At 46.2% G+C, this 12,550-nt stretch overlaps 1 protein-coding gene across 1 annotated transcript in view; it reads left to right on the forward strand.

Annotated features, from left to right (window-relative positions):
- Positions 1–12,550, forward strand: part of XPOT (exportin for tRNA) — a 70,340-nt gene that overhangs the window by 31,423 nt on the left and 26,367 nt on the right. The window contains exons 9-11 of the mRNA XM_026648774.2: positions 5,698–5,934; positions 6,281–6,319; positions 8,393–8,455. Coding sequence (XP_026504559.1) covers positions 5,698–5,934; positions 6,281–6,319; positions 8,393–8,455 — 339 coding nt within the window. The remainder of the gene's footprint in view (positions 1–5,697; positions 5,935–6,280; positions 6,320–8,392; positions 8,456–12,550) is intronic.

Consider the following 12,550-nt stretch of genomic DNA (forward strand, 5'->3'; position numbering starts at 1 on the left):
AGAGGTGGGCCCTGCAGCTCAGATAAGCAGGAGCCACCGAGGGAGACAGAGGCTTCCAGTCCGCAGCTGGAGCTGGAACCCGTGGAAGACTTCTGCTGTCCCGAGGACACATCCCAGATACCCGAACTGCCAGGCACGCTCAACGCTGAAGAGCTGCTTGGATTGCCACTGGCAGTATTCCCTTGAGAGATGGAGGATGACCCAGGCTTCAGGTACACCCTGATGGGAGGAAGTGGTCCAGGGGCAGCCGTCTATGTGGCTACGTTGCTGACTCTAGGTCAGCATGTTGTGGGCGGATCCCTGCTGACCCAGTGGCAGAGTGTTAGAGCCCTGGGCTGGGATGTGGCGGAGTCAGGTAGGCCCGCGTCCCCCTACCCTCTGCCAGCCCACCTTTTGGGCTGGCAACTTCCCCACTTCAGGCCAAGAGACCTGGCCTAGTTTACGTCCAACAAGCTAGGACCGTAGATTATTTGCTGGCGGTCAACCCTTGCCGGCACCTTAGGCTCTTTATTTGGTGCCCCACCCTGCCTGAAGGCCTGGGCCTCTGAACGATTTGTGGCTCTATCTTGCCTAAGGGTTGGAGCCAGAGATAGTTGACTTTTCCCCTTTACTTAAATTGTTGTTTCAGGAGCATGTCAGCAAAGGGGCGTGGCCTCCTTCAGAGACTGACAGTGAGGGAGAGCCATACCTGCCTACTTGCTTACAGGCACCAAGCATTCTCTCAGGTGTTTAGCTGGCTGGTTCTTGCTCACATGCTCAAGGTCTTAACTGATCATGTGGGGATTGGGAAGTGACTATTAGGGGTGTTTGCCTTTTTCTGCAGCATGTGGGTATAGGTCACTTGCTGGAATTATGAGAGTATACCTCAATCACTTCCCTGCCATTACAGGGGCCTCGAGCACCGGTGCACCTTGGTTCCTCCTATTCTCTACTTGTAGCACATAAGTCTAGTCAGGGGTGGCAGGTTTGTAGAAATTTTGGAGGTGCCCAGAACCTGCCCCTGCAAACTCTGCCCCCCACCTGCCTAAGGCTCTGGGAGGGAGTTTGGGTGGGGGGAGGTGGTCTGGGGTGCAGGCCCTGGGCTGGGGCTGGGGATTAGGGTGCAGGAGGGGTTCAGGCTCTGGGAGGGAGTTTGGGTGCAGAAGGGGTGAGAGGTTGGGCTCTGGGATGGAGTTTGGGTGCTGGGTGCAGGCTCCAGGCTGGGGCAGGGGGTGGGTGTGCAGGAGGGAGTGAGGGGTGCAGGCACTGGGATGGGGTTTGGGTGCAGGCTCTGGGCTGGGAGTGGGGGTGAGGAGTACAGGCTCTAGGAGGGAGTTTGGGGGTGGGAGGGGGTGCAGAGGGACGGAGTGCAGGCTCTGGGAGGGAGTGTGGGGGTGGGATGGGGTACAGGTGTGAGGGCTGTGAGGTGGGGCTGGGGATGAGGGGTTCATGATGCAGGAGGGGGCTCAGGGCTGGGGCAGAGGGTTAGGGTGCAGGGGGATGAGGGGTTTGGGGCATTGGAGAGGCTCAGGGCTAGGGCAGAGGGTTGGGGTGCAGGGGAGGTGAGGGCTCTGACTGGGGGTGCAGGCTTTGGGGAGGGGCAGGGATGGGAATGAGTTTGGGGTGCAGGCAGGCTGCCGTGGGGCTGGGGCCAGAGAGGAGGACTCTTCTTTCCCCCCCCCCCCCCAGCCCTCTCCCCGCCGGCAGCAGTGAGCTCTGGGGGAGGGGCCCCCATCTCCCTTCCCCCCCATCCCACTTCCGGCAGCACACTCACCCTGCACTACTGTCACTTCTCGTGCTCCTAGGGCCCCTCTCAGGTCCAGGAAGCTCCCTCGCCTCCCCTGTGGTGGGTGCCGGGGTGGTGGTGGGGGGTGGGCTTCCATCACATATGCGCCTCCTCCCCTGCTGCTGCCCCTCACGGGGGATGGGACTGCCCCTTGCCCAGTGTGGGGCAGGAGCGGTGACCGCGGGCAGCGGGGGCTCCTGTGCTGGTGGAGGGTCCCGCCAGAAAAGGGAAGGGTCTGAGGCAGAAGAGCAGGGTAAGGGCAGCCTGCCCTGCCACTATTGTGGGGGGGGGGGCACTAGGACCCTGCGGCAGCAGTTGATGCCGGGAGCCAGCAGAGCAGGGTCAGCGTGGGGCAGGTGTGCCAGGGCAGCAAGTAGGACTGGGGGACACTCGGGGGAGGCGTGTGGGGGCGGCAGTTGAGGCCGGGGGAGAGACCCAGCCCCAAACATTGGTGGAGCCGGGCCCTGAATATTGATGGAGTCCAGGCACCATGGGCCCATACAACTCACTGCCCCTGAGTCTAGTCTCTTGTGGGCTGTAATACTTTAGTCTCATTTCATTTGCGGGGTTTAATGTGTGGGTGCATGGTGGTGTTGCAGTCCTGTGATGTACAGGGAAGTCAGACTGGATGATATAGTGATCCCTTCTGGCTTTGAACTCTGACTCTAACATTCTTCTCCCTGCCTCCCCTTGTTTATTTTTTTCTCCTCCTCCCCCCCCCCCCCCCATTCTGTACTCTTCTAATTTATCATGTCACGTGTGCCTATTTCCTCTCACATAGGGTTTGAAAATGTTACCAGATGCTTAATAGCCAGAGAAATAAACTTACTAGCAAAAGATGGACTCCCTTTTGTCAGAGCAATGCTTAAATGAGAACCTAGCCTCCCATACCCAACTATAGAGAAAGGAGAAGATGCTGCAATTCCTGCTCAGGTTTCTGTCATTGAGTCTCCAGATTGTAAGTGTCTGAAAAACTGGACGCCTCCCCCCTATTCCTCCTTGGCTGCTTGAAGGCGGAAGGAGCATTGCCGCTTTCTGTTCCTCAGACCCTAGACTCTAGAACAGAGTTTCTCAAACTTTGTATCTCCATAACCCCATTTTGAGACTTACTGTTTTCTGTGACCCCAGACAGTAACCTAGTGACCAAGGAATCCAAGTAATTTGGATGCAAGATGTTCCTCCATCTGATGAGATGCTCAGCTCAACCATCACCAGTGTGGGAGGCTGAATAATTTTGTTGTCAGCCAAGAACTTGCAAAGCTGTGGAAAGAATTCATTGTTTGTCTTCAAAAGATTATTCTTCCAAAAAACAATTGTTTTCATGAATACTTTGCTTTGATCACTAAGGTAAAGGATGTGAGCTTTCCTTGCAGACCTGTATTCAATTCGTTCAGTTTCTCAAATGTGTCTGAAATAGGCAAGAAGGCACATCTTGCTTTGGTCACATAGAAAATTCAGTGAATTCATTCTTTGTCCATTGCATAGGCATGCAGCTTGTCTCAGTTGAAAAAATCGTCCCAGTACTTTTCCTCTCAAGAGCCAATGAGCTTCAGTGTGGAACGTCACATCATGATCAGACCCCATGTCTTCACATAGTTTTCCAAAAAGGCACGTGTGAAGAAGCAAACACTTGATGTAGTTTACAATAGACAAGACCTGCTGCAAAATTTCACTTCGCTCTGGACTCAAAGGTTTAGATGCCTTTTGTTCTCTGTGAATCATGCAGTGAGTCCACACAGTAGACAGAGCAACTTTCTTTACCTGTGCACTCAGACCTGCTTTGTGGCCTGCCATAAATGGAGCTCTGCATGATGAGATTTTGCACAGATGATCACATGGGATATTTTTGTCTTGCATGTAACACATCAAGCATTCAGTATGCCATCTCGTGTCTGGAAAGATGGAGGCCCAGAACAGAAAGTCTTAGAGAATTGCACCCTTCCATGTGCATTTCAGAAAAGCCAAGAAATGTGCATCATGACCCTCTGTGCTCACATCAACCTGAAGAGCAAAAACGTGTTTTTTTTCAGATGTTTTCCCTGATCTGCTGCTATCATTTCAATCCTTCGCTTCACTGAGATGTTGGAGAGTCATCTGGCTTTGCTTGTTTGCCTCGCTTTCTCCACACATTTTTCACCATATCGATTGCAGCTGTCAAATCCAAGTCTCTCCGATTGTGAGAGGCTTCTTGGCCTATGCAATGTGGTAACTCACCTCAAATGATGCTTTTTTGAGCATGGTCAGAGACTAATATGGCTTTCTTGAATTCCACTTGTTGATGCAAAAGTTCTTCTTTTCAGTGCTGGAAAATGACCTTGATTTTCCTGTGTGTTCCTTGTGAAGGATTTCCAAGTGTCATTTAAGTTTATTAGGCTTCTAGCTTTCACTAGTTAACACTGTGTGACATAACAGCCATTTTGGCCTTTCTTCATTCTTGACAAACACTGGTGAAGCCTTACTCAAAGAAAGCTGTCATATTTGCAAGCATGTGTCTTGCACGCTTGGTTTTTTTTGTTCATAATTGCATCACTAGACTTATTGCTGGAGGTTGAAGCAGATACTCTGTGTAAAAATGAGTCCATTGTGCCTCTTATCACAAATCAGAGGAATTCACTGTTAAGCAAATGAGGTCAGGATTTAGTAAGGCCCTGTGTGGTGATAGTAGGGCAGCACAGTCACTTACAATGATTCTTTATTGAGTACCAGCAGGATACTCAAAGTGGCATAAAAGAAGATATGGGCCCTGCATTAAGGAGTTTGCAAGCCGCTGCAGATTCCCATCTCAGAAAAGGCTAGCCCAGATACTGACCAACTCAAGCACAGAGGATACTCTGTTAATGAGATAAGGATCTTCTGGATTAAAGTCTTTCAGCTGGATGCTTGCACAGCCAGCTGATGCAAATGGCAAAATAGTATCTGCAAATCCAGCATGTCCAGACCTATTCCACAAACACTGCGTCAGGAGGCTGTGATTTTACAAAATGGTGGCCTCTGCAAAACATGGCCTTACATGCACTGTATGTGTGAGGTCAAATGGTGGCCTTCTGGTACAACGTTAGTGGAGCACGTCTGGACACATTTGGGGGCAGATGGCATATCGCTGGCTGATTCTGGCTCGTTGGACCTGCAACCCCATTTGGGGTCACAACCCACAGTTTGGGAACTGCTGCAAGAGCCTCTAGGCTGTTGCAAGGATGAATGGGGAGATTCCAATATGCAAACCTTCCCTCAGTTGCTCTAAAGAGGATCTCTACTACTCTACCCTGATCCAGTGTGTAATTTATAGTGTGCTTTAGAATGAATGGCTTTATACATATGTAAAACATTTCATATCTGTAATGAAAGGTGACAATAAACACCATTCCTTTCTGAGAGGTCTTCTAGCAATTTTACTTGAAGTGGGTTGATTCTGCAAATACAGAAACATGTCTGCTATGTTTATCTTCAGAAGAGAAGAGTTCATCATAGTGTTGTTTGTTTGTTTGTTTGTTTGTTTGTTTTTAATGTCTGTCTGCCAGCTATTTATTACTTTTGGGTATGAACTTTTCCCCTAGAAATCACTTGGGCTTGTGTACTTAAAATCATACAGATTTCAGGGGAGTGAATGTATAAGTAAGATCACTTTTCATTTTGAAGTAGAAGGGACAGGGAGACTAACCCGGGAGAGGGAATTGGTTGTTATAATAATGTGACGCTCAGTTGTGAATATTTTTTTGCATTGCTTTAATCTTTGTCTCCCCATTCCATCAGGGAAAGAACAAACCAGGCAACCACTGTGTCAATTTAGGAAACATATATGCTACTTCCTTACGTGGCACTGTGTACCTATAGGAGACAATGCATAGCACTGCCCATGAATCTCTACCGCTTTGGGGAGTTGGAGCATTGAGTCTTTGCTACTATTTCTAATCAGATCCCTATTCTTCCTACAGGAAGATGATGTGGATTTTCTAGCCAGATTTTCTAAGCTGGTCAATGGAATGGGGCAAGCGTTGATAACTAGCTGGACTAAGCTGGTAAAGAGTGGAGATATGAAGAGTGCTCAAGACACCCTGCAAGCTATTGAAGCGAAAATGGCCCTAATGTTGCAGCTACTAATTCATGAAGATGATGATATCTCATCTAATATTATTGGGTTTTGTTATGATTACCTTCACATCTTGAAACAGGTAATTAAAAAAAATATATAGGGCAACTTATTTTCTCCCTAACTTCTTAAGAACATTTACTTTACATGTTAGGTTTCTTAAGGAGTTTACTTGTTATAAAAATACTTGGTAGCTTGGTGTTTAACACATAGTAGCTCTGGTTTATTGGTTTGTGGACATACTGCTTATGTACAGTTGTTTGTAGAATTTTGGAGATATGAGATTGGATGAAGTTTTGTGTTCTCCTAAAAATATGCTTGCAAGCAGTATTGGTATTGTAAAGAAAAGCACATAGTTATTGCTATAACCATTATAAAGTGCAAAGTCACTTTTGATGAGAAGTAACATTTGAAATGTCTCATTACAGCTCTCTGTGCTTTCGGACCAGCAAAAAGCTAATGTAGAGGTAAGACTAATTGAAGTTCCTTCTTAGTAGAGCTCTAATTTGATAAGTGTCATTATTTTTGGCAAATGTGATCCCTAAAACTCTTCAGAAATATGAACATTTCCCTTTTTAATAAGACTACCTATTTCATATGTTAGTCTCAAAACATGCATCAGTAAAGTTGTCGTGACTTATCATTAGGGACAGTGTGAGTTGCCCTCATTTAACCAAACCTATTACAAATAAAAAATTTGTTAAATTTACAATCTATTTCGAATTGTGCATATAAAGATGGACATTGTTTTAGCCCAGATTTTCCAGCTCTCTTCTTCTCAATCAGCTCTAGTAACTTGAACCCATTTTTTCATAATTCTGGGAATTTTTGTATCCGGAGTAAGTGTGCTCTATAATAGTGGGTTTCAAACTTTTTTACTGACAACCCCTTTCACACAGCAACCATCTGAGTGCGACCTAATAAATTAAACAGACTTTTTAGTATATTTAACACCATTATAAATGCTGGACGCAAGCGGAGTTTGGGGTGAGGTGGAGGTTGACAGCTCATGACCCCCCATGTAATAACCTTGGGACCTCCTGAGGGGTCCCGACCCCCAGTTTGAGAACCCCGCTCTATAATATAGTGATGTCATCATTTTTGTATCTATAGGTAAGCTGAGAAGTTTTCCAAACTGAACTTTAGATTATTCTCTTTACATTATTTTAATTATCCCAGCTCAGGGAAAAGTGGGGGTGGGGAGGTTTGGAGTTCAGAGTTTGGAAGGAGGGTCTGATGAAATAAAACACAACACATAGTATGTTCACTTTAGAAATAAATATACAGGTCTGTCGCATCTTACGTGCATTTAACATGCGCGATTTCAACTTTACGCGGTCGGCAAAAACAAAAAGAAAAACCAATTTTAATACTATACTTGTTGTGCTGGCGATTTCGCCTGCCATTGAAGTCAATGGGATTTTGGCTATACGCGGTTTGCGGTTTTCACTTTTACGCGCTAACCGCGGAACGGAACCCCCGCGGAACGGAACCCCCGCGTAAGATGAGACCGACCTGTATTCCTCAAGTGTTAGCACACTGTGTCCAAAGTGAAAAGCTAACAAGCCTATCAGTTTTGTCCTTGTGTCGTTCCAGTTCTGTTGCATTAGCTCAAGGCAGGTTACCACTGAAACTAACAGAAGAACAAGATAAGCTAGTCAGATTCCCTATCTGACTGTAGAAGCTGCTTAATTCTATCAAATCTTTTCCTCTGTCTCACAAAATAATGCACAACTTTACCCTTCCCCTCTTGGATATCCAGTGATAGTTTATTTTACTCATTCCCCTATAGGCTTCTGGGCAGTTTTGATTGTTTTCTAATAGGCATAACAAGAACCTTGATGTTCATGTCATTTCCCTTGTAATCGTTTAGAATAGCGTTTCATTCACAGAAAGAAATTAGAGCACAGTACTTCTAATTTAAAAAAACAAACAAACTTTTTGAATACCTCAGAATAACAAGTTCTAAAAATGGAAATGGAAAAGGAGGGGGAAAAAAACAAACAAACAAAAAAAAACCCTGAAAAACCTAGAGGAGGGTCTTGTTTAAAAATACTTTTTTTTTCCCCTCTCTCTCTCTCCCTCCCCCCCCCCCCCCCCCCCCCCCCCCACCCCCGTCAACATTTATATTGTTCACCATGGAAGATATGATGGAGCTATATGTGGTGGGAATTTAAACTTTGGGGTTGAACCATATGGGTTATATGTGGGAACTAGTGAGTTGGATAATATTGCTAGAAATTGAGCACTGTCCATTATATTAAATCAGCTATAATCCAGTTTTTAAAAGCCTGAAGATTTGGTTATTTATCTGATTCACAAAAACCCTGTGGAACATCACTTCCATTAAGTCTCTTTGAACAGTCTACCTCAAGGGTGGATTAATTTTAATTAAACTTCAGCTACTACATTTTAAAATATTTCCCAGATTGCTTTACTGCAAAGTATAGTGCTAGGATTTTATGTAATTATCAATTGCTTTGTATCACTTGTTGGAGTACTGGAGTAGACCAATTTTTATCAACTTTTCTTCACTATAGGCAATTATGTTGGCTGTTATGAAGAAGTTGACCTATGATGAAGAATATAATTTTGAACATGAGGTAAGATGTCCTATTTAGGTAAACTTGATTTTTGTAAATATAGAATCTCAATTTAAATTACAGGCTGTTTGGTTTAAGTGAGGAATCCTAAGATTCATGTAGATAACTTTGTTTAAAATTTGTGAATACCAATCAGTGTATTTAGTTTTTTAAATTTAGGATAAGATTTGAAACCTATTCTCTCAATGCAAGCATATCTTCTGTTAACATCCATCAGAGCTGTTTGTATCAAAAGGGGGGGAATACTCTTAAAAAATTAGTGTTTGGGTCACAACTACTTACAGGAATTTTTGGAATAATCCGTCTGAACTGAAGTATGATTTTAAATTAGTGCATTGAACTGAGCTCATAAACTGACATTCTCATGCACATTGTTCCTTGTGACACCATACATTAGATGACTGGGGTATCCAGATCAGTGGTTCAAATTAACCCAGAATTTCCAAGTGCAGAACAAAGAAAACAAAAGTGTCTAATTTTTAGACAGGCATACTGGTTTTGGTACAAGTCAAAGATCTCTCAAATTGTTTGGTATTAACTTGAATAGCTGTAAGTGAACTGCATTTGGGTCAGACTCAGACTTGTAGCAAGAAACCAAATGATAGTGTGAGAGGATCTCAAACCCACACAAGGATTTTTTTCAGATACTTAAATACTTCCTAACTAGCAGCTCCTCTTTCAATGCATCTCATTACGTTACTAGTTTCTTGACCAACTAGCTAACTTGCAGAATTAGACAATAAATTTAATCCAGTGGTTCTCAAACTTTTGTGCTGGTGCCCCGTTTCACATAGCAAGCCTCTGAATGCGACCCCACCTTAGAAATTAGAATTTTTTTTATATATTGTGACAAAGCTTCTTCTCCACCTCGGTTGGTCCCGCACTTCCATTTAGCGGCGGGCTGGATATTCCTCTTTTTCCTCAGAGTTTTCCCCACGCCCCTGGGTTTACTGTCCACACCCTGTCGGAGCAGGGTCCCTCCCAGCCTCCCTGATGGAGGGAGGAGGAAGGGGGAAGGTAAGCCTCTCAGTCTCTGGTAGCCCCTCTGGGCATAGTGGCAATGGACCAGACACCCAGTTCAGTCTCTCCTCTCTGGCAGGGTCTCATCCCTCAGACCTCCGGGGTCTGGAAGGGCCGTCCGCCCTGTTGGGCAGGGATTCTCCCCCCCCCTTCGCCTCTGTACCTGCGTGGCTTCTCTCCTAATGCTTGTCAGCGTCTGCACTGCCCAGCTCTCCAGTAGCTGGCCTTCCTCCCTCATCTCCTATCTTCTGCCCCTATCTGGCTGGAAGGCAGGCCCTTAACAGGTTCTGGCAGGCCCTTAACAGGTTCTGGCAGGCCCTTAACAGGTTCTGGCAGGCTCTTGATTGGCCCCAGGTGTCCTAATTAACCCCTGGTCAGCTACCAAGGGAAAAAGGACCTGCTTATCCTGGGGCTAATATATCTGCCTTCCATGCATTAATTGGGTTTAACCATAGCCCTGGCTCCACCCTTGTTAAGCCTAGGGTGTTGTACAGAAATGCAGACTTGTACCTCTAAGATCAGGCAGGAATTTAAAAAAACACTCTCCTGGGTTAATTGGTTGCTTTCTATCCCCCCTCCTTTCTGTGCTTTTTGTTTTCTGAAGTTTTTATGGAGGGTACTTTGGATACTCATGTGAAATGTTTGTTTGGACAAAAATGTTAAAAGTAACGGTTGTGAAAATGTTAGAATAACAGTTGTGGTGTTTATAAAAAGGGAATTCTTGGTTTAATAATAAAACCCAGATATATAAATGTAACTAACTATATGTGCCACTCTTTGCAGTCACATTGGGTGAAAGCTTGGTAGTTAAATTATACAAGGGGGTCAACTAAAGTGGCTACTACCACCACTATGTTTTTGTCCCCAGAAGCCTTTACAGCTATTCTGAAGGAAAATGGGCCCTTTCCCAAAAGAAATGGTCTGTAAAGGACTGCTGCAGGTAGCAGGCAGCCAGATACTCTGATCTATATTATTTGACTATTGGACAAGTTAATCAAAATCACTAAAGGAACATAGAGAGTTTCTTTTGGAACTTAACTTGACCGTCTCTGATTGTACAATATGGGAGTGTAATCGGGGTACAGTTGTGTAAAAATAATAGCAGCATCCTCCTGTAGCTGTCTGGCTTGACCCGTCACAATATTTAACACCATTATAAATGCTCGAGGCAAAGTAGGGTTTGGGGTGGAGGCTGACAGCTCGTGACCCCTTGAGGGGCCCCAACCCTCAGTTTGAGAACACTTGGTTTAATCTATGGCTAGAAGTCAAAGATAGCAGTTTAAGATCCTGTGCTGACGGGGGAAAACGTTTTTTGTAGCCTAAGGAGCGATTCTTGCAATGAAATTATGTGGAGGTTCCTCTTGGCTTCATCTGGAAGGTGGGAAATACGAGGTCCAATTTCTGTGTGATTAAGTAGGCTGGCTAAAGAAGGAAGGTGGTTTTGACAGGTTCGCATTTTGTTATTGGAGAGGGACTGGGAAGCTGATGAGAGGGAAGAATCACAGGGCTGGAAGAGACCTTGAGAGTCCATTCCCTGTGTGCTGAGGCAGGACCAAGTATACCTAGACCATCCTGACAGGTGTTTATCTAACCTGTTCTTAAAAACTGCCAAGTCTGGGGATTCCACAACCTCACTTGGCAACCTGTTCCAATACCTAACTATCTTTAATGTTAGAAAGTCTTTCCTAATATCAAACCTAAATCGCCTTTTCTGGACATTAAGCCTGTTACTATTTGTCCATCTTCAGTGCATGTGGAGAACTATTGGTCATTGTCCTCTTTATATAAACTCTTAATGTAGTTGAAGTATGTTCCCCCCCCCCCCCATTTTCTTTTCTCTGGGCTAAATGTGCCCAGTTTTTTAACCTTTCCTCAAAGGTCAGACTTTTTAAACTTATCATTTTTGTTGCTCTCCTCTGGACTCGTCCGGTGTCTGACGAAGTGGGTATTCACCCACGAAAGCTTATGCTCCAATACGTCTGTTAGTCTATAAGGTGCCACAGGACTCTTTTTGTTGTTGTTGTTGCTCTTTGCAACTTGTCCATCTCTTAAAGTGTAGTTAGGGTGACCAGATCACCACACTAAAATATCGGGACACATTGGGGTGCCATCAGCCCCGCCCACAGTCCACCCCTGCTCTGCCCCCACTCTGCACCAGGTCCTGCCCCCTCCCTGCTTGGCCCCACCACTGTGCCCTTCCTCATCCCCCGGCCTGCCACTGGCTTGCTGTGTCCCTCCTCAGCCCCCAACCCACACTCGCCTCCCCGCCCACTTGCTCGCCTGCTGCTTGCCTCTTCACCCCTCCCCCCGCCCGCCACTCACCCCTACAGCGCCGACTTCCCCTCTGCCAGGTAGGTGGGTGCTCGCCTACCTCCTGCCTCTGCACCACCCTTGCCCCGCCCCCATTCCACCCCCTTCCCCCAAGTCCCCGCCCCTGCCCTACCTCTTTTCCACCTCTTCCCCTGAGCGTGCCGTGTACCCACTCCTCCCCCACCCTCCTAGAAAGTGCTAAGCGCCACCAAACACCTGTTAGGGAGTGGGAAGCGCTGGAGCGGGGGAGGAGCAGGGACGTGGCGTGCGGGGTGGGGGGGGGGAAGAGAAGGAGGTGAGGAGGAGGGAGCTTGGTTGCAATTTTTCCCCGTGGGTGTTCCAGCCCCGGAGCACTCACGGGGTCAGCACCTCCCTCCCGCTCGCCTCCTTACCTGAATATTGGGACAAATGGCGTCCTGATCATACATTGATCGGGACGCGAGGCAAAGGGTTAAATATAGGGACAGTCCCGACTTTATCCGGACATCTGGTCACCCTAAGTGTACTACTCAAAACTGGATGCAGTACTCTAGCTGAGGCCTCTCCAGTGCTGAGTAGAATGGAAAAAGTGTTCTACCTTTATAATTGTCCATCTTCCCTTGCCTCCATTTCTCAGATGCTACTGTGGGAGTGATATAAGAGCCTACCTAAGAGTTGGCTTGGCCTGCTTGCGGTAGTTGCCATGAGCAACACTTAATCATTTGGGATGTATGACTTAATTTTAAAGTTGAGGGAGAACTTTTTTCTTGGACAGAATAAGTGGGT

This window comes from Terrapene carolina, unplaced genomic scaffold (assembly GCF_002925995.2).
Source record: "Terrapene carolina triunguis isolate 2854851 unplaced genomic scaffold, T_m_triunguis-2.0 Scaffold68, whole genome shotgun sequence".
Lineage (NCBI taxonomy): Eukaryota > Metazoa > Chordata > Testudines > Emydidae > Terrapene > Terrapene triunguis.